General features: G+C 31.7%; 2 protein-coding genes across 2 annotated transcripts; both read left to right on the top strand.

Annotated features, from left to right (window-relative positions):
* Window positions 1-7,438: 7,438 nt before the first annotated feature.
* On the top strand, window positions 7,439-12,602 carry LOC134699282 (uncharacterized). Its single transcript, XM_063560888.1, has 5 exons — window positions 7,439-7,621; window positions 8,713-8,738; window positions 9,396-9,525; window positions 10,632-10,748; window positions 12,421-12,602. Exons 1-5 carry the CDS (start codon window positions 7,549-7,551, stop codon window positions 12,432-12,434), a joined length of 360 nt encoding a protein of 119 aa, XP_063416958.1. The 5' UTR covers window positions 7,439-7,548; the 3' UTR covers window positions 12,435-12,602.
* Window positions 12,603-17,119: 4,517 nt separating this feature from the next.
* On the top strand, window positions 17,120-20,427 carry LOC134699366 (uncharacterized). The gene is made up of 4 exons (XM_063560970.1): window positions 17,120-17,213; window positions 17,874-17,893; window positions 18,536-18,665; window positions 20,288-20,427. The coding sequence occupies exons 1-4, from the start codon at window positions 17,141-17,143 to the stop codon at window positions 20,425-20,427; spliced, it is 363 nt and encodes a 120-aa protein (XP_063417040.1). The 5' UTR covers window positions 17,120-17,140.
* Window positions 20,428-20,802: the final 375 nt, after the last annotated feature.

A 20,802-nucleotide genomic window follows, 5' to 3' on the forward strand; every position in this document is an offset into this window, starting at 1 on the left:
ATATGTATACCAAAAAAATCTAGCACAGTATTATAATTCAAACATTACTATAAATGTATGTATTTTAACATTACATCCCGGTTTCTTTGTTCTAACAGGGATGGTCTGAGCCGGACTCCCCCTACAAATCACCCCAGTTTGAGAATCTTTGTTATCCATGATTTCCTTTGTTCTATAACATTTAGGCGGGAATTTCAAATCTACTATTAAACTTATAATTAATTATACGGTAAAAACTATCTATCAAAATTCACGTAGAAAAAATCCAGTGTATATGCTGGGATTTGAACTCAAGACCTTTAGCATATCAATCCACGACACATACCACTACACCAGGACTATTGGATACGACCTAACAATAATTTAACATACTTTAAGGAAGCAAGATCTTTTTATAAGTGGGGCGAGTTGGCAGACCTTTTTCGTTATTAAGTGAGTTTTCAGACTGATTGTTCAATTTGATTTTACCCTTTTTCAAAAGTTGGGCGAGTCGGTAAAAAGATTGGGGTGATCTAACACTGACACATCGCGTCCTTGTGAGTTAACTATTTATTACCTTTATACTTGTTCTGTTATGCAGAATTATAATTGTTTAGTGTGTTTGAAATTTTATTGCATCCTTATTTGTTATTATTATTTAATTTTGAACTGTCTATTTTGTAAGGTAATTATCATTGTATTTAGAGAACCTAACTGAAATTGGTGTAATCCAAATGAGTTACACTCTCTAAATAAAGATATTATTATTATGATGTTTATTATTAACATTGTTATTATTATTATTGTTTTATATATTAATCATTTTGTATAGAAGAAGGCCTCTTAGGTTTTGTTATAGTGTCTTATTATAATCAATTGTAATATGTCTTGTTTAAACAATAAAATTACCGTGCCTTGATGGTTTTTTTTTATACGATGTTGATGAATATATTTACAAAATGATAAGTGATAAGAAGAATATAATAAACAGTCAAAACCAGGACATCGATAATAAAGTTTGCAACTCTGAAAATATCTACAATGCAATTTACCATCAGAACTCCTTTTACGGCCTAAATAGTTTCAAAAAGTTTCAACATAGTTTAGTTTGAACAAGAACTATGTCCTAAAATGGAAAGTGCATATGTATTTCTTTTTCTTAAAGGTAAAACCATTGAGCTGTGCGACATATATTTTAACGTTTGTATGCCCCAATGTACACTGCAAATATGTAATACCCCTACATGTGTACCTTGACTTTAGGTTTTCCACAGATTTTGTATTTGACTGTATGTATATGTATATATGCTTGAAACATACTTTAGTTATGTCTCTTAAAGATGAAACATAGAATCATATCTGAAAACCAGCACGGAAACAAAATTGATTATCTTTATATATAAGATTTACACCAACCCGAAAGAGAGTTGGTTTGAGAAACAGGTGTATCACAAAGTGCAATCTAAAGACGTGAATAGTCTTTGATCACTGTACTAGATATAAAAAAAAACACACACACACACGATGCATTGCAATGTATATTCTATATGACATGCATTTGACTACACTGTACGCATGTTCACAATTGCCCAATTGGTATAACTTTTAAATGAGTGCTGTTTTCTTCTCAAATAACATTAGTACGGCGGCTACAAGCATATATCAGAAGAATCGCATACAACCTGCTACTAGCATGGAATTCTATTCAGATAGAGGCGCAATTAAACAAACTGTCTCATTTGATTGTGCAGGAACATATCTTTGGTGTCTCTCATTGATACAATATATAGGACGTGTGTCTAAGTAATCTCTTATTCCGGGCATATCCTATATGGCGGACATATTAATATCATGTTTCATTCTAATATTCATCTTTTTCAAAATGGTTATTTCTATTTTTATTCAATTTGACTTTTACAAAGAAATGCATTGTAAAAACACAAAAATACTGAACTCCGAGGAAAATTCAAAAGGGAAAGTCCAAAATCAAAAGGCAAAATCAAAAGTCCAAACACATCAAACGAATGGATAACAACTGTCATAATCCTGACTTGGTGCAGAAATTTTCTAATGTAGAAAATGGTGGATTAGACCTGGTTTTAAAGCTAGGTTATAACCAATGGAAACAATAATTGTTGTCTGATGGCTATATGTTACAAGGGTGTCAAAATTGGATCAGAGACACTGATAAACCTACTGGATAACCTAATGTAAATAAAAAAAAATGTTGGACGATTGTAAATGAGAAAATCGTAAGTTTAGAGTGGGATATGCCGACATGACTAATAGTATATCACTAACATTGCGCACTTAGATCATAAAGCTTATAACAACAGCAGTAATTTCAGTTTGTCTACCGGCATTATGGATTTTGATGAAACTTTACAACACCATCTATTTTACGAAATTTGAAGCCAATGACGACAAAACCTGAAAAATAACAGATGCTCCATTCACTAGCAATTTAAATAAAAGGTTTTATTTTACCAGAAGCAACGAGGATCTTAATTGCAAAACATCAAATGTTATCTACTGATTAGAGTGTAACCTTTGCGGACTGGTATACGTTTTTAAAACGAAAGGAAGGTTAATTAAACGTATGTGCGATCATAGATGATCGAAAATTAACTATGTTGTAAAGTACATTGCACTGACAAAATGGATTAATATCGATACTTTACAGTCCTTCATGAAGCTCAACTTTCAACCTTTGTTAATCAAGTTAAAATGTCTTTCTTTCTAGCGTTTAACATAGTTCCGATTCAAAGTAAACACGTTCAAAATATTTCTATTAGAAACGAAATTAACACTAACGTTCGGTATTAAGATATTAACAAATATGATGCCTACCCATGTTAAAATGACCAAAGCGCATGGCATGACAGAATGATTTCTTAATGCACACCATTACAAACTCACAGCTGTCATTTCGGATATATAACTCTAACCTCCTGATTGCACCTGTTCTGGTACTCCATTCGTATATAATTCGAAATGTGTTATCCAAATATTCGAAATATCATGAGATTTAATCCATCAATTAGAAACACAACTCCAATATTTGCAGTCGAAAATTATGTCAGGCAATGGATAACGCAAGAACAAAGACGAAGATACTCTCTACAAAGGCTGTGAGTTTGTTGATACAAATCGGAATTAAGAAACTGAATGGCTATAATAATATTAATGATACACCAAACTATAATATGGCAAAATACTTGTCTTACTAGTATCTTAAAATCAAATATGATTTAGTTCTCACAGATTAAGCCCCAAACAACGTATTTAATTGTGTATATATTACATTAAATATACTGCTTGAGAATTACATAACATATTGACTATTCAATTGAAACCTCAACATTACTATCATTAAACGTATTACTAAAGAGGAAATATTGGATAAATATAAGTCTACTCTATGTGCTTTTATAATATCAACCAACGACATATAACTGCATCTGTCATCACGGTATTGGATATTTCAATTGCATAGGTGCCCATTACACCAGTAATAAAAGATAACCTTCAATTTAGTATTGAACGACCTGTTTTAGAGATGGCTTGCATCAGATGTGAAAACTAAAAAATCGAAATATCTGTTAAAGTACATATAAACAAATAAAATTAAGGATGGAAATGGGGAATGCGTCAGAGAGAAACAACCCGCCCATAGAACAGACAACAGCAGAAGGTCATCAACAGGCGTTCAATGCAGCGAGACATTTCCGCACCGGGGGCGGGGGAGGGGGGTCTTTCAGTTAGCCCCTAAACAAATATATATACTAGTTCAACGATAATGAACGCCATACTAAACACCGAATTGTACACCAAGAAACTAAAAGGTAAAAATAATACAAGACTAACAAAGGCCAGAGGCTCCTGACTTGGGACCGGCGCAAATATGCGTCGGGGTTAATAGATATAGGAAGATGTGATGTGAGTGCCAATGAGAAAACTTTCCATCAAAATATCAAATTTTAAAAGTAAACCATTATAGGTCAATGTACGGCCTCCAACCCAGAGCCTTGGCTCACAACGAACAACAAGCTATAAAGGCCCAAAAATTACTAGTGCAAAACCATTCAAACGGGGAAACCGACGGTCTAATATATATAAAAAACAAGAAACGAGAAACACGTATAAATTACATAAACAAACGACAACTACTGTACATCAGATTCCTGACTTAGGACAGGTGCAAAAAAATGAAGCGGGATTACACGTTTTAATGGATCCATCCAAACCTTGTCTTTTTTCTAAAACAATAGCATAACATCACAACAAAGAAAACCACAACATGTTTATGAGATCTCAAAACCTCCCCTATACCGCTAGCCAATGTATAAAGTAAACGCATAACAATACGCACATTAAAATTTAGTCCAAGATAAGTCTGAGTCTGATGTCAGAAGATGTAACTCATAAAAATTTACAAAATGACAATAATACATAATTAACAACAGAATACTAGCAGTTAACTGAGATGAAAGACTCTCTAATCTTACAAAAGTGTAAAAACAAATATGACTTTCATACACATTACACAAAGAGAACCAAATGTGTCCTCTTATTGCCAACTTGTTTCTTATATTACAGAGACTTTACACAGGAATGATTCAGAAAGAAAGAAATGAAGTTAGCAATATCATTCAATTTAACTGCTCGCTATATAGATGATGTCTTCCCACTAAATAATTTGGTGACTTTGATGAACGCATCTATCCAATCGAACTTGAGATAAAGGATACAACAGAAACACTTAAGTCTGCCTCATTCATTGACTTACATATAGAAATTGACAATGACGTTCGATTGAACACAAAACTGTACAACAACAAAGACGATTAAAGCTTTCCTATTGTGAACTTTCCATTTATATGCACTTGCATCCCATTAGCGTCCATTTAGGGGTATATTTTTTCCGGTTGATAACGATATTCCAGGGCTTGATTTTTGTATTATGATTTCCTTGATAGATGTGTGTGGCTATTTCTAAGAAGCACCATTCCAGCAGCACCTGCATACAGTGTACATATCTTCCAATTGATACGAAATTCCCGTGCTGGCATTTATAAATAACACTTGAAAATGATAAGCAGATAAATATATTTTGGATAATAGACAAGATAGAAACAGGGTGTTTTTTTTATGAATAGAACAAAAGCACATGTAATGTATGAATATATATATTGTAGATTATGCAAGAATAACGTTGTATTGTATATACATTTTAAAAGATAGAGGTATGTTGAAAATAGAAGTTAAGAGGTGATGGTTACAATTTACTCCCCGACATTTGATTTTGAGTTTGAATAGTTTTGGAGTAATCAATACTAATCTAAACCTCAGAATTGACATTTGATCTAACAAGTTCAAGTAGAATATTTTAATATAGTTGTCAGCATAGAGATATGATTGGAAACTCTGACTGCCAAAGATGGCATGACAGCGTTCCTGATGAAGGTAAATCCAGAAAAGCGCTATAAACCGTTGTTTTCAATGTCTTTCTTGTGGAAAATGCAACTATATCCCGACCTCCTGTGTATTAAAGCTAGTGAATGTTTCATACATTAGAAAGACAATTCACAACAATTTTAAGAAAACCCATTAAGCTAACATATTCACAAAAATAAATCATTTATAACACGACAAAAATGTTTGAATAAATTTGTTACAACATTTGGTAGAAACACAACGATCATAAATCAATTACAGTTCGATCAACATGTTTTAATTTTTACATGTTGTTTTGTACTTTAATTTCTTCATTTCAAGATCACCTGATATAAATGTAATTAAACTACTGTGGATTCATTAATATTCGTTGGATACCGATTTTCGTTAGTTTTGTTGGAACAGTCGAACAAAGAATTCAAATGTTCCACAAATAAGATATTGTTGATAGGCTTCGTATACAGAGATTGGCAAAACTACAAAATCAAATATCTACGAATATGCAAGTTTTCAGCAATCCATTGATACGCACGAAATTAAATGAATCCACAGTATAACCATCACTTCTGGTTAGCTGAGAATCATGGCCCTTATTAATCATTTACACAAAACAATCAAATGCTGGCAAATGTGCGATCCTGAATACAACAATTGACTCGAATACATTCCAAAAAGTCAAACAAATTTTAGGTGATATTACTTGAATGAATTTCACACCTCTGTCCTCTTCCTGCAACTGTAAAAAATCACAGTTTGATATGTGTTTTGAGTTTGAGATGGAATAAAAACGCGTTTATTAAATAATACGATTCCTTTAGCTTGCAGGACTTGGTGTATCTTTTTAACGTGCTAATGCTCATCAATTGTGTCTCATACTCAACTTATTGTTGCGACTTTTTTTTCATAACAGCACCTTTATTAATTTAGCCCCGATCACAACAGACCGTACGATTTGTTGTCGTGGAAGATCTATTAAATAGTTATCTTGGCAAAGTAGTGCAAAATGTCAATAAAATATTTCGAGTGGTCACATAAGCTACGACTTGTCCACGATGGTTACACGATGGGTACAAGACAGAAAAAGAATAATTGTAATTGTTCTGTCGTGGGTTTGTTGCATGTCGGTTGTGCGACAGTCGTGGGTTTGTTGCAAGTCGGTTGTGCGAAGGTCGTGCGACACATTTCACGACAGCTAGAAGACAGTGACACCACAAAAAATCGTAGAGCAAAAAAGGTGCGTTTCCAATTTTCGTCCGATGACACACGACAGTGCCTTAATGCTCAAAACATTGTGCGACTGTCTTACGATTGGTGTACGACGACCACATATGACCCGCGATTTGACAGAATTTCATGTCGTGGCGCTGCATAGATATGTCGTGGGTTCGTTGTGACAAGAGATTTAGACCCAATTGTGTGCAAGTTAAAATTACCACCTAATTATGTACACTACTATTTACATAGATCTATACAGTCAATATGATGATTTAGGTGATTGGTGGAAATTAACTTAAAACGTAGGGACCTACAACATTAATTCCTCAAGAGATTTGTAAATTAATTGCAGAATACGGCATAACTATTAAATCTTCCAATATAAAGATGATGTTACTAGAACAAAAACAATTTTAATTCACTTGTCCTAAGTAGATGGGTATTTTTTTTCAATTTTTTTTTACGAATATGTCAAAATATGCAAACTACAGATAACAGTGTCAAGTAGAATAGAAAGGTTGAACTGGTTATTATTAAAATTGTCAGCAGTACTATATAATTTTGTGAAATGTTTTCTAACTTCAAACGAAATTGCATTTTTTCGACTAGCAATTCCTGATCAATATAATTTTACTTAATCACACATTGAAAGACATGTACTTGTATTAACCATACAGGTATTTTAGTCAAAATATTTTTAAAAAATCATATAAAAATGTATAAAATTAATGTTTAATAACATTTCCTGTTGACAGCTGTTCCTTTCCTTTTGATGATGATTAACAAAATAACATCTACATTCTGATTCGCCATTATTTTTCACGTATTGATTAATATTTATAGAAAGACCAAAGAATTACATAGCTGATTTTGTATACTTGTTTATTATTAAGCAAGATGGAAAAACGCATCAAACTGCTAGTTGTCTGTTTTTGTGTGATAATTGCTGTCTTTGAAGCAAAAGGAAAAGGTGAGTTTTTAATTTTAAGATATCTTGTATTAACATATATTCATCTTGTGACCTCAAAAGTGATAGGCATTCGTATTTCTCCAACACAATTTTTCTTATCAATGTGAACTGAACGAATTGTTTTCTTCGTATATTTCTTAATACAGCAGCATCGACAAATTAACACTTCGCGCCCAATTTTATCACACGAACGGCGACATTTATTGCCCATCCCTTTAACATAATTTTATCGAGATTCGTTAGTAAACTTTCCGTCATGTATTGTGATACAACTGTAGATTCTACTAACGATAAAATGTAAAACTAGGCCATTGAAAGCTGAATTATAAATAATTCAGTCTAGGTGGTCGAGCGGTCTAGTGCGATGGACACAGCGAAGGCGGTGTTGTCCCGATATCCAAATATCATGAGTTCGAATCCCGACGAGAGATGAACAAAACAATTTACACCCGAACATTTGCAATATTAACATTGCTGTGCTGATACTTTTCATTTCTTTCTTTGTCTGAATTTCTTAATTTATAAACTCATAACCTGTTCTCGGCAAATGATGAGCCGAAAGATTATGATGTCTAAATGTTTTGTTTCTAATCTAAGAAAAGCAAATAAAATTTTGCTCGATCACATAGATCTTTTTCAAATTGAAAACTTATCTTAGATGTGGTCAACACACCGTACTTTTGATGGATATCAATTCTCAATTGCGTGGTTTATAGCCAATACAGAAACTATCTGATTATTAATACTTGGCAATCAGTATTTCGATTAGTTTTAGTTGATGTGTACGGTATAACTTTTATAGTCTTTGTTAACTTAGGACATCAGTAGAGAGACATGTAGTTATGGTAGATCAGGTGTTTAGATAAAATCGATTAATGATGTGTGTGAGGGGGTAGGGATCCTAAAATATGTCATAAGACTCAACAGTGACGCTCAGATCAAAAACGTTATAAAGTCAAACAAGTATAAAATTGAGGAGCATTGAGCACCCAAAATTCCAAAAAAATGTGCCAACAGGATATTTTTTTATTATCTAAAAGTTGTAATATATCATGTATATCAATTACTCGATTCATGATATTTTTTTTCAGGTGTAGCACCAGCAGTAAAGGATGAGGTACTGCTAATTTCAAATAGATTTCATGTTATTTCTAATAGACAAAAAAAATCGTAAAAATAAACGATCGACAAAAAAGAGGCGGAAGATACCATTGGGACACTAGGACATTCAAACTCCTCAATCGAAAATAAACTGACAACGTCATGGCTAAAAACGATACAACAAACAGACAAACGACAGTTCACAAACACAGCATAGAAAACTCAGAGGAGCAATACGAATCCCCCAAAAACTAAGGATTGATCATATGAGTTCTAAAAAGAGCACTTATGGTCTGAAACATTAATTGCCCTCGGAACATATAAACAACGGTTAAATGGCACTCACAAAAAGGGCCTTTGAATTGTATATATTTAGTGAAGATTTACGTTTGTTTCGTGATCCAATGATTATCACATGATATCAATAAAACCACAAACAGAATTGCTATTTATAGAAAAAGACGAATCGATTAGTTAAATAGACATTTACAGTAAAAGCAATTGTAAAGAAAAGCACAATATTGAAAAAAAATCAAAAATCGAACAAACTCGTGACCGACAAACATCGATACTTTACTCGTACGTATATACGGAAGTGTAATAATTAGTTGTTTTGTTGCTCGTTTTATATGACTTCATAGAGTTTTTAGATTACTGTACATTAAATTTTCAGCTTCAACAATGTAATAGTTCAAGGGAATGTGGCTATAACCAATGTTGTGTCGTCGAAAATCTTAGAGGACGGAAAAAAAGATCTATTAGTTTTGCCGGAGTTTGTAGACCATATGGGCAAATTGGTTCAGGTAAAGAAGTTCTTGCGTTTACACTTATTGTAAAATATTGATTCTGACTATTTATCGAATTTATAAAGTCCGTGATGCTTTTAATGCAATGGCTGCTTATATCAGTCCATGTTTAAAAACCGATAAAAAAATTGAAGCATAAAAATAATATCATTTTATTTATATTTTCCAAATCGATAAAACTTCAGGGAAAAAACACATCAATTCGTTGTATTTCGAATCAATAAATATTTGATAAAACTGTACATTGATTAAAACAAAACATTGAAATTAATCCTTCTCTTAGAATCTAAAAAACACACTGGTAACGATACTAACAAGATGTTTGGACAGCCACGTTTAACAATTAACTCGAAATTACAGAAAAACTAGTATTGTAAAAATCTTCTTAAATGAATAACAACGTAAATGTGTACACCAATTTACAATGATAATTTCCTATAAGTGCACCAAATGGTACCAGTTTTGATACATCTTAACATCGTAACTGCTCTTGAAGCCCACGATGCAAGCATTGTTTTTTTTAAATCATGTACAATGCAACCTTTCAAATATTTTGAAAATATTTTTTAACATCACATAGTCTAAAAATGAAAGGTCAAAGCCATCTAGTGAGAAGGCTGCCGGTATACAAAACATAATCTATAAATATTTAACCATTTATTGCTGAAAAAATAATTGAAACTTAAATACTTAATTGCGTTTGTCAGGTATCGTTCCATGATTGGCAAATATGGTACAGAGTCAACAAATTATCTTGGTAATAATATATTGCAGTAATGTTCACATGAAGATATCAAACTACTGCAAAAATAAGAGGTTTTACAAATTTTAGATAAAATTTCAAAGGGGGAAAAACATTTGTATTTTACCTTTTCTTTTTCTCAAATTCCTAATTTTTCGCTCTTGTTTCACCTGTTATTCCGTAATAATCTTCCAATTTTTCATCGTCGGTTGTATCTTTATGTTCAACACATATGTTAATTGCAAGTAAAAGAAAAAATCTTTTAGAATATTCAAAATTAAAATAGATCTCCTTTTTTACAAGATATTTTTTTAATTGAACACATGCGATATAAGCCTCCGTAATTTGTTTCATATTTTAGTCTGTGTAGTGGAAAATCAATATGCTAATGCTAATGTGTTTCGAGGTTGGTGTCCATGTAAAAATCCATTCAATTGTAATGGATCAGGAATTACTGAAGTTCCTTATGGTGAAAAAGGTTAGAAATGTAAATGTAGTTGAGATATTAGATCGTAATTAGAAGCTTTCTTCATATTCATCCTGAAAAAAAGAGAAATTGTCACCTATGTTCCTAATATAATGGCTGTCATAACATAAGACGGTTTATTACACACTTATAAAGTTACGGAAATTTATCGAACTAGACATAACGGATACAACAGATATAGTTAAATCTGCCTAATATCTTGGGCGTGAATCTAGAAATTGACAATGAGGGTCCGTTGAAAACAAATCTTGACGACAAAATAGGTGATTTCATAGTGTGAACTTTCAATTTCTATGTAACAACATTACAGCATCGCCTGCATACGGAATAAATATTTCCCAAATGATACAATATTTCCGGGTTTGTATTTCTTATCAATATTTCATTCATTGATGGTTGCTGCTCACAGGGAAGCTATTAAACGAAGAGTTCCTAATGGTAATGTTTAAATCATACATTCGTAAATTTTACGGACATCATCACGAGTTGTTAGACTTTTATTAAATATTAGTTTCACAAATTAAAGCGGATATGTTCCTTATGACGTAACTACAATCCCGTTTGATTTTCACGAATGTGACTTTCAGAATTAGACTCATAACAGGTCTTGTACCAATATGTGTGAAATGACGGGAGCAAGTTTTCCTTCACCTTCTTGATCATCTGAGATCCTTCCCCCAGTTTCTGGTTGGGTTCGTGTTGCCTAATCTTTATTTTTCCATATTGTGTTTGATGTACTATTATATGTCTGTTTTGAGTTCCTTTTTCAGCCACGGCGTTGGCAGTGTTTTTTAATTGATGAGTTTGAATGTTCCTCTGGTATCTTTTGCCCTTCTTTTATCATTTTTCATCTTAATGATACTTTCTAAATCAACTTAAGCCTTGCAAAAAGTTATGCTTTTTCTGACTGTTTACGAAGTCTTTACATGAAATATGTTGAATTCGTACTATTTGATTCTTATGTCTAAGAAAACATGGACTTACTATTTTTTGTCGTTATTGGCCTTGATTTTTGAAACTATGATTACTCTCAGATCGGCACTAAGATATATTGTCTCATTGCCAATTATAACACATCTCCTAATTTTTATACTTTTTTGTTTTCCATATCATCATACTAAATGTTTACTCATGGTTTTAGTATTATAATACTTGTATTATGCTAATACTAATAACTAATTTATCTTTGTATGATAATGAATTGCAAAAATAAACATGACGTCATTATTAACGTTTCTCAAGGATAATCGTTTACGATCCCGGTCATCTTTTATATAGAAAAACAACGAAGTACTGGTACTCAAGAAAATAAATGCATTTTGTTTTTATTTTGATTAAATCAAGGAAAAAATGACTTTCTGTTAATGTTTACCTTACAGATACCTGTAATCGTTTTAAACCACTAACCTTATATCCATTCGTTTGATATATTTCAACTTTATTATTTTGCCAGTTGATTATAGGAATTTTACTTTTAGGTTCAGTATTTTTGTAATTACTTTCTATCGTTTAAAACAACAAATTTTATATTATTGATTAAAGAAACAAAACCTAAAATAAATTAATAAAAAATCTATATTCAAAATGTATTTAAGGTAGTATGAAAATATTTATTACTGTCTGCTATTTTCCAATATGTTTATCTAATATTCTTATTTTGTAGGGACATGTGGATAAGGAATAGAAGACGAACTGGTGTTGAACTTTTAAATATCAAAGAAGATTGTGAGGAAAAAAAAGTCTTCTGTCAAATTTCTAATATGCAATTTATTTTGTTTTAAAATGGAAATTATTATATTTGTAATAATTTCTATTAAAAATTAAATACATCTTTGGACTGTAAAAGCATGCTCTTTTATTATTCTTCTAGGCTATCTTGAGCTTCACGAATGCCACCTTCTTGACATCTTACATTTGTGATGTTGTAGTCTTATATTTATAATGCCTTAATACCAACTCAAATTTTAAAGCATGCGTAAGAGGTGTTATATTACCATTGTTTTACCCTATTAGTCTTTTGTTTAAATCTGCTCTTTTCATAACATGGTGCAGGATTTATCTTTGTTTCATTAAAGAAATAATTGGCATGAGTAAAGTTTTATTCTGTATAGTAATATAGACAACAATTCACAGAACATATACACATGGGAAAAAGTATTGCAACACCAAGTTGAAATTCTTTTTTTTTTCATGATATACTTTGTTAAAATAGAACAAGTTAAATATTATTTAAATATCACATGAGTTTAATCAATAATTATTTACTCGATAAGTTCTTATCTGCACATGCAGCTACTGTACCCGTAAACAGTAAAACAGATGTTTTTATCTTCATTGTTTTTAATACTTTGAATAACCAAGTTTATAAAGTTATGTGATTGACACCTTGTAATGGGTCCTCCACAAGTCTTAACTGCAGCAATAAGGCAGATAATCAGCATCAGAGAAGCAGGAATGTCGCAGTGACAACCGCACGTTTTGTTGGTCATCACCATCCCACTATAAGTCGTTTTGAGAATAAAAATCAGGCAATAAACAGTGTTAAAGACCTTCCGAGATCATGAAGACCCCCTATACCATCTGATAGGGAAAATCAAGCATAATGAAGGTTTGTCAGAAGGAAACCCATTGCATACAATACAATCCTAAAAAGAGAGTAGTGAGCGTACATGAACCTTTTAACACGAACTGTTCGAGATCGACTAATCGCTCCTGGTTATCTTGCGATCAGACCATTTCGGGGACCTTTGCTTACGAACAGACACACAGTTGTCCGTATCCTATGTTGGGCGGAGCTCGCCAAAATTGACAATAAGCATCGTGCAGGACGATCCATTGTTCCCATGAAATTCGGTCCATCTTTCTTGGCCCGATCGTAGCCCGGATTTGAACCATATCTAGCATAAATGCGACACTATTGGGCTTAAAGTGTGTGGACACCCCAGTTCAAACACGTCATGAAATAAACAATGCCCTTCATCAGAAATGGTAACTGCTACCTTATCAACAAATAAGTCGATTTATGGTAGGAATCAGAAGACGTCAAGAGGCGGTTATCCGTTTGAATGGAGGCTGCGCACAAAGGGCTATTTATTTGGCATATAACGATCAATCATGATGTGAACAATCATCTTAAGATTTATTTATAAATATCAGACATTGTAAAGTTCGACTACAGTAAAAGTTGTAAAATGCATTTTTTGGTACAAAAAACACGTTATTTTGTTATTGAAATTGTGGTTAAATAATTCATTTTTTTTACCAAACTTTTTTGTTCTTTTAAATGCCAATGTTATCATAAACTAGGTTTCAATATTATTTTCCAAATATTTTATCAAATTCCATCCAAAATGAGGGGCTGATTTTAAAAAATTCAGGTGTTGCAATACTTTTTTCCATGTGTATACATTGCATATAGGATAATGTGCTTTGTTGCAGACTTATATTTATAATTTCTGCCCGACTTTGAATGCGTTTTTTCTTTTTAAAGAACCATCATCAGTTGGATGAAACCATAATTGTTAAAGATGTTGTGTCCATATGTATAAAACATGTTTTATCATCACACCTTAATTGAAAATTTTTACTTTGACCTATAATAATGGTTTACTTTTAAAAATTGAGACTTGAGTGGATAGCTGTCTCATTGTGACCAGTGCCACATCTTCTTATATATATTCACAGAACAGCACAATTATTCATGATCAACTAACTCGAGGAAGGTAAAACCGTTTTAGTTTTTGTATGACTAAGAAAGGTCAATTCGGATAACGAAAGGGTCTTGGGTCATAATAAGTCAGGTTTTTTTAGATATTCATTCGACGTGACTTTGTGCTTATATATACCATCATACTTTGAAAAACTCGTGTTTTTTCTGAACAAAGAATATACCTTTTTTATGTTTTGAATCACTCAATTTGGCCTATGCTTGTGCCGATAGTTCAATTTCATTGTTCGTGAACAGTTTAAATTAGTTTATCATACAATCTAAGTGCAAATACCTGGACTGAGACAATTCAAGAGCATAAGGAGATAGAAAAACAAGAGGCTCTCAAGAGCCTGAATCGCTCACCTTAATTCTTTTGGTTAAATCTCTCATCAATGATTATTTTGGCTTTTCAATTTATTTAAATGTTTTTTGGATCGTCCTATTTTCTTCAAAAGCAAAAAAAAAAATCATTTTCTCCTATGTTCTATTTTAGCCATAGGAGCTGTTTCTTGACATACAAGGAAATAAAATATAAAATTTATACTAGATACCCTGAAACTCATTTAGCCTAAGTTTGGCTGAAATTGATACAGCCGTTTCAAAGGAGAAGATTTTTTAAAGTAAGTCAACATGATGAACAAATTGTGAAAAAAGTCTTTAAAGGGCAATTACTCCTTAAGGGGTCAATTGATAATTTTGGTCAAAGAAACTTATTTGTAGATCTTACTTTGCTGAACATTATTGCTGTTTACAGTTAATCTCTATCTATAATAATATTCAAGATAATAACCAAAAACAGCAAAATTTCCTAAAAATTATCAATTCAGGGGCAGCAACCCAACAACAGGATGTCTGATTCATCTGAAAATTATAAGGGCAGATAGAAATAGACAACAATATTTCCGCATGTCAGATTTGCTCTAAATGCTTTGGTTTTTGAGTTAAAAGCCAAAAACTGCATTTGACCCCTATGTTCTATTTTTAGCAATGGCGACCATGTTTGTTGATAGATCAAAACTCCGGATACAATTTATAAACTAGATACCATAAGGAACATTCAGTTAAAGTTTGGAAGTATTTGGCCCAGTAGTTTCAGAGGAGAAGATTCTTGAAATAGTTTACGACGACAGACGACGACGACAGACGACGACGACAGACGACAGACGACGGACGACAGACGACGGACGACGGACGCCACGTGATGGCATAAGCTCACTTGGCCCTTCGGGCCAGGTGAGCTAAAAATAGTAAGATTTGTTTTGTTCAATCATCAAGGAAAGTATAACAGTGACAAACTAATTCGTTTTTAGCGTCCAGTTTAGTTTAATTTCATCAAAATAAGCTATGAAACATCGTTAATAGATTTTTAAATTGCACCTCATTTAATCTGTATACATGTGACCTGCAATTAAACCCCTTAGCTAGAGAAGGATTACACATGAATGAGGAGTATAAAAAGGAATATATTTTTAACATTGAAAGTGAAACAAAGCTAGACTATTGGATAGACTGATTTGATCTACAAAAACGTATTCTTATAAGGTATTATTGATTAACATATGATATGAAATAAAACAGACCTAGAAAAATCGAACTGCAGTAGTTTGCTCTCTGTTTACATCGAGTTATATGACCATCGGTAGTTATCGGATATTTCCTCAATGAATAGCTAGAATATGGCGTCAAGCTATATATATAGACTAATATCCACACTAAATGCCGATTCATATCATCGACCCTATGCATTGTGAATTGTTTATTTTGTACTTTTTATGGTGAAGATATACTTTATATATTTAGTATATTTTTATTTAAATATGAGAATTTTAGTCCTATTAATGAACATGAATTTGACAGCTGATATAATGCCCCTTTAATAAAGGGATCAATTGTGTAGTATATGTTATTCAGGTTAAGACAGGGTAATTACTGTGACTTTCCCGGCTTAGTACTTTTTACTAAACTACCCTGTTAGGGACCTGACACATATACATTTTATTACGGATTAAGGAAAACTATTCACAGTTTTTCAGATACAACTCTTTTTTTCTTCACTGTGACAATTGCAAACATTTTTCTACGAAAAATTTGTAATGGGCACTTTTGTTATCAAATTGACTTTCTTGGTTATGCGTAACGCTCAGTATTTACTGTGGCTACCAAATTTTCATGAAATCGTCACCATATGTTCCCAGTTATTTTTTTAAGAATAAATACATGAAAAATTGTACAATTTGTGTGTTTCTTTATGAAATCTGCAAACATCGAAGAAAGATTATAAAAAGGACTAAAATGGCATGGGTTCAAGCGATGTTAACATTTTAAAAGTGTTCACATAAATCAAAATTAAAGTACTGATTGAGGCCGTGAGTTGGATTTTTTTACAGACTAGCAGTTCCTTATCAATATCGTTTTACATAATCGCACAACGAAATACTTACCTTACTTAACTTAACATTCAGTTATGTCATTGACATAAAAATAACATAAAAAACTTATAAAATTCATATTCTAATAAAATTTCATATTGACAGCTGTTCCATTCATTTGATTATATAAGGATAAGCAAACATTCATTTACATCCTGATTTAGCAACAACATCCAGGCATTAATAAATACATTGAAAAGATTCAAGAATTGCATATTAACTGGTTTGTATACTTGATTGTCAAGATGAAAGCCCGTATTAGACTTCTTGTGTTTTGTTGCTGTGTGATTATAACCCTTTTCGGAGTAATTGGAAACAGTAAGTAGATTTTGAGATTTTTTGTAAATGCTGGATTGAAACTTTTTTTTTATGTAAACGATATTTAACAAAAAATTGCAGAAGACACCCGATAAACCTTAAATATATAGGTTCTATCAATTAATTTAATATGACGATAGAGCTCATATTAGTTTCTGTTCAGTTTAAGTTATAATATATACGATAAAAGATAACTGCAAATAAAGATATTTTTTATTGATTCATCTTTTTTGTTGTTGTGTGTATTATTTTCATTGTTTACCTGTTACAATGAGCAGTACACAACTGTATTTTAGTATTACGTAATCGTTTTACATGTATATAATTATGTAATATTACACGAGGTTATTTGATTTATTGTATACTTATTTTGGTATTTGTTCAGCGTGTTTGTTTATTTACCATGCACTCATAGAATATGTCTCTTTTGGTTTAATCAGAAGATAATGTGTCATGAAAATAACTATGTTTGTTTTGTTTGGGTTGTGCGCTTTTTTTTCTTTCTTTTCGGGGGGGGGGGGGGGGGGGGGGGTAATTGTATATTTTTTTTTGTCTTGTTAAACTATTCTGTCAATGGTTCTATGTAGCTTAATTTAATTTACTCCCTCCAAGTTTTCTTTTTTTTTTTAATGTTTAAACTAAGTATAATACTTTTTCCAGGCGAGGCAACCAAAGCGAAGGTAAAGTAAAACTTATTTCAAATAGATCTCATTTTTATTTACTAACAACACGTAAAAAAAAATCACATTCATACATTAGGACTTAAAACTGTAATTATAAAAACCCCACTTTAACAGGCACTTCAAAATTATATCTTTTTTAAACTAAGCGGTTGATTTATTTTCCTATAATAGTCACGTGGTATAAAAAAAAATCATAATGAATATGTTTTCCAAGAAAAAATGACGAACTCATTAGGTACATAAAAAATCAATCTGGTATCTGAAAAAATATTAAACATGACAAATCGGGATTTTGTCATCAAGATACGTACCAAAACGTACAAACAAACAATACATGGGTTTCATCATTCACACACTACCTTATCTAAACTGAAAGACGGTTAAATGAAAAGAAAGCTACTGAAATATTTCAAAACATTAACAAAGTCGTGTCCGAAAATCAATGATAATCTACTTACTTGTGCGCATACGTAAATTTGATTAATTGTGTGCTGTGTACTAACTTTATTGATGTTTTGTTATATTTGATCTCTTGTATTATTTGTTCTTGAAAATATCTAGTGGATTTCTTTGTGAAATTTGTACATGCATTTGGATAAGAATTTCAAATGCAATTAAGTGCATAATTTATTTGTTTAGCCTCAACGATGTTATGGCTCAAACGAATGTTGGTTTAACCACTGTTGTGTCAATAAAAATATTAGAGGACGCAAAAGAAGATCTCTCAGTTTTGCTGGAGTTTGTCAACCATATGGTCAATATGATGCAGGTACAGCTTTTTTTACGTATGCATTTTTAAACAATGATGAATAGTGATAATCTTGTGAAGCCTGTCTCATTGGAAATTATACCATGATCATGATGTGTGCAAGGAGAATAATGTGTCTCCGTGCTTATTGTGTATGCTCTTATATTTTTACAGCAAGGGTTGTTTAATTTTGATTAATTTACGTAATGTTCTTTTTTTTAATTGTATTGCACTGTCATTTTGACTCCTGTGAGGAGTTTTTTATCTTTTTTTTTTACATTGTCTAAATGGCTTGGTACTTCTAAAGTTAGATTGCTTCATTTAAGTCAAAGCTTTGAAATCAATATAGAAAACGTTTATACATTTTTCTTATCAGAAAAAAATCAGTGTAGTAATGGCATTACCAGTGATAACATATGAAAATAAGTGCACCTCTGATGCTGATCATATCCAAGAGAAACAGATAAATCAGTTAAATAAAATATAAATGATATTTTCCTACAAATAGGTTTTATTTCAAGCAAATGAACATGCACAATATATTCCTTTCATGCATTCCTAATCAACTTGAATGTTTACATATATTATAATGCAACGTCGATGAGTCGTAGCAATTATTTTAAATCTAAATATATCATGTATATGTACTACCGTTACTGTCGAAGATGTACACACTTTTCAAGATTTTGTCCAATACCGTGAAACACTAAATATCAAAGAATTGTCATATAACAAAAAATCTAACATAGAATAGCTAAAAAGAAAAGTAACATTTACCTCTTGAGCAAAAATATTAAAAATAAATACTCATTCACATATCGCTTCAGGAAATTGCACATGACATACCTAATATCGCGTAGCATGTATCGCACCATGTCAGACATATATGATGCAAGTGTCATAGAATTACTTTAGTGTTGATGCATTTTAATAATCTACACATACACACATCAACCAGTTTCGAAAGTGATTTTTTTGTGAATTTTGATCTAATCTTAAACAAAGGCAAACATGTATAAACGTATACTGTACCTTTATTTGTTTCAAAGTCCTTAATATTCACTTTGATACAATGTAGGACCTAAAAAACAGAAATTTCAAAACCATATTAACCTGTACATGAAAAAAGTAAAATCACAAAAATACTGAACTCAGAGGAAAATCAATTTGGAAAGTCCATAATCACATGGCAAAATCAAAAAACAAAACGCATCAAAAACGAATGGACAAGAACTGTCATATTCCTGACTTGGTACAGGCATTTTCAAATGTAGAATACCGTCTTTCATAATTCCATATGAATGGCTTTTACATATTATGTGTAATTTGTTTTAATCAATGTGTTATGTATTGCTTTGTAAAAGATTAGATGCTTATAAAATATTGTATTGTATTGTATTGTATTAATATCTAATTAATATTTAGTATTATCCTAAACTTATTTCACGTATACTCAAAACATCCTTTTCACCAGTAGTGATAAAAGGTTTGCGTTATTTTTTATTTGTAATATTTATTGAGCAATTTATTATTTTGTATACTACATAATGCTACTCTTGTTGCACACAATATGTGCCTGAATGTATTAATTAATAAACTTGAAAACTTGAAAACTTGAAGAAAAAAAATCTTTTTTATTGTAGAATGTGCAGTGAAAAATCAAAATTCTAATGACAACGTGTTTCCTGGTTGGTGTCCATGTTCTAACCCGTTTATATGTAATGGAACAGGGAATATTGAAAACCCGTTTGGTGAAAAAGGTGAGAAATTTTGTAACTTTTGAAGGATATATTAGACTCACCCCAAGTTTTTGATATGGTTCGTGTTTCCTATGTTGTGTCATGGGTACTTTTGTTGTTTTTTCATTTTTAGCCATGGTCTTGTCAGTTCATTTTCGATTTATTAGTTTGACTTTCCCTCAGGTATCTTTCGTCCCTCTTTTAGACCCTTATTCAGTTGGTAAGTTTCTTCCCAAGAAGATTTCGTCTTTTCATGATTATAAAGACAAGTATGGATACTAGTATATGTTCAATATAACACAGTGAGATAAAAGTTTTATATTATATGGCTGTCAACATAAACAGACAACTTAGAATCATTTATGAAAACTATTCGTCCCATATAGTACATATAGATACTATTAGTATTATAAAAAATA

This window comes from Mytilus trossulus, unplaced genomic scaffold (genome assembly GCF_036588685.1).
Source record: "Mytilus trossulus isolate FHL-02 unplaced genomic scaffold, PNRI_Mtr1.1.1.hap1 h1tg000050l__unscaffolded, whole genome shotgun sequence".
Lineage (NCBI taxonomy): Eukaryota > Metazoa > Mollusca > Bivalvia > Mytilida > Mytilidae > Mytilus > Mytilus trossulus.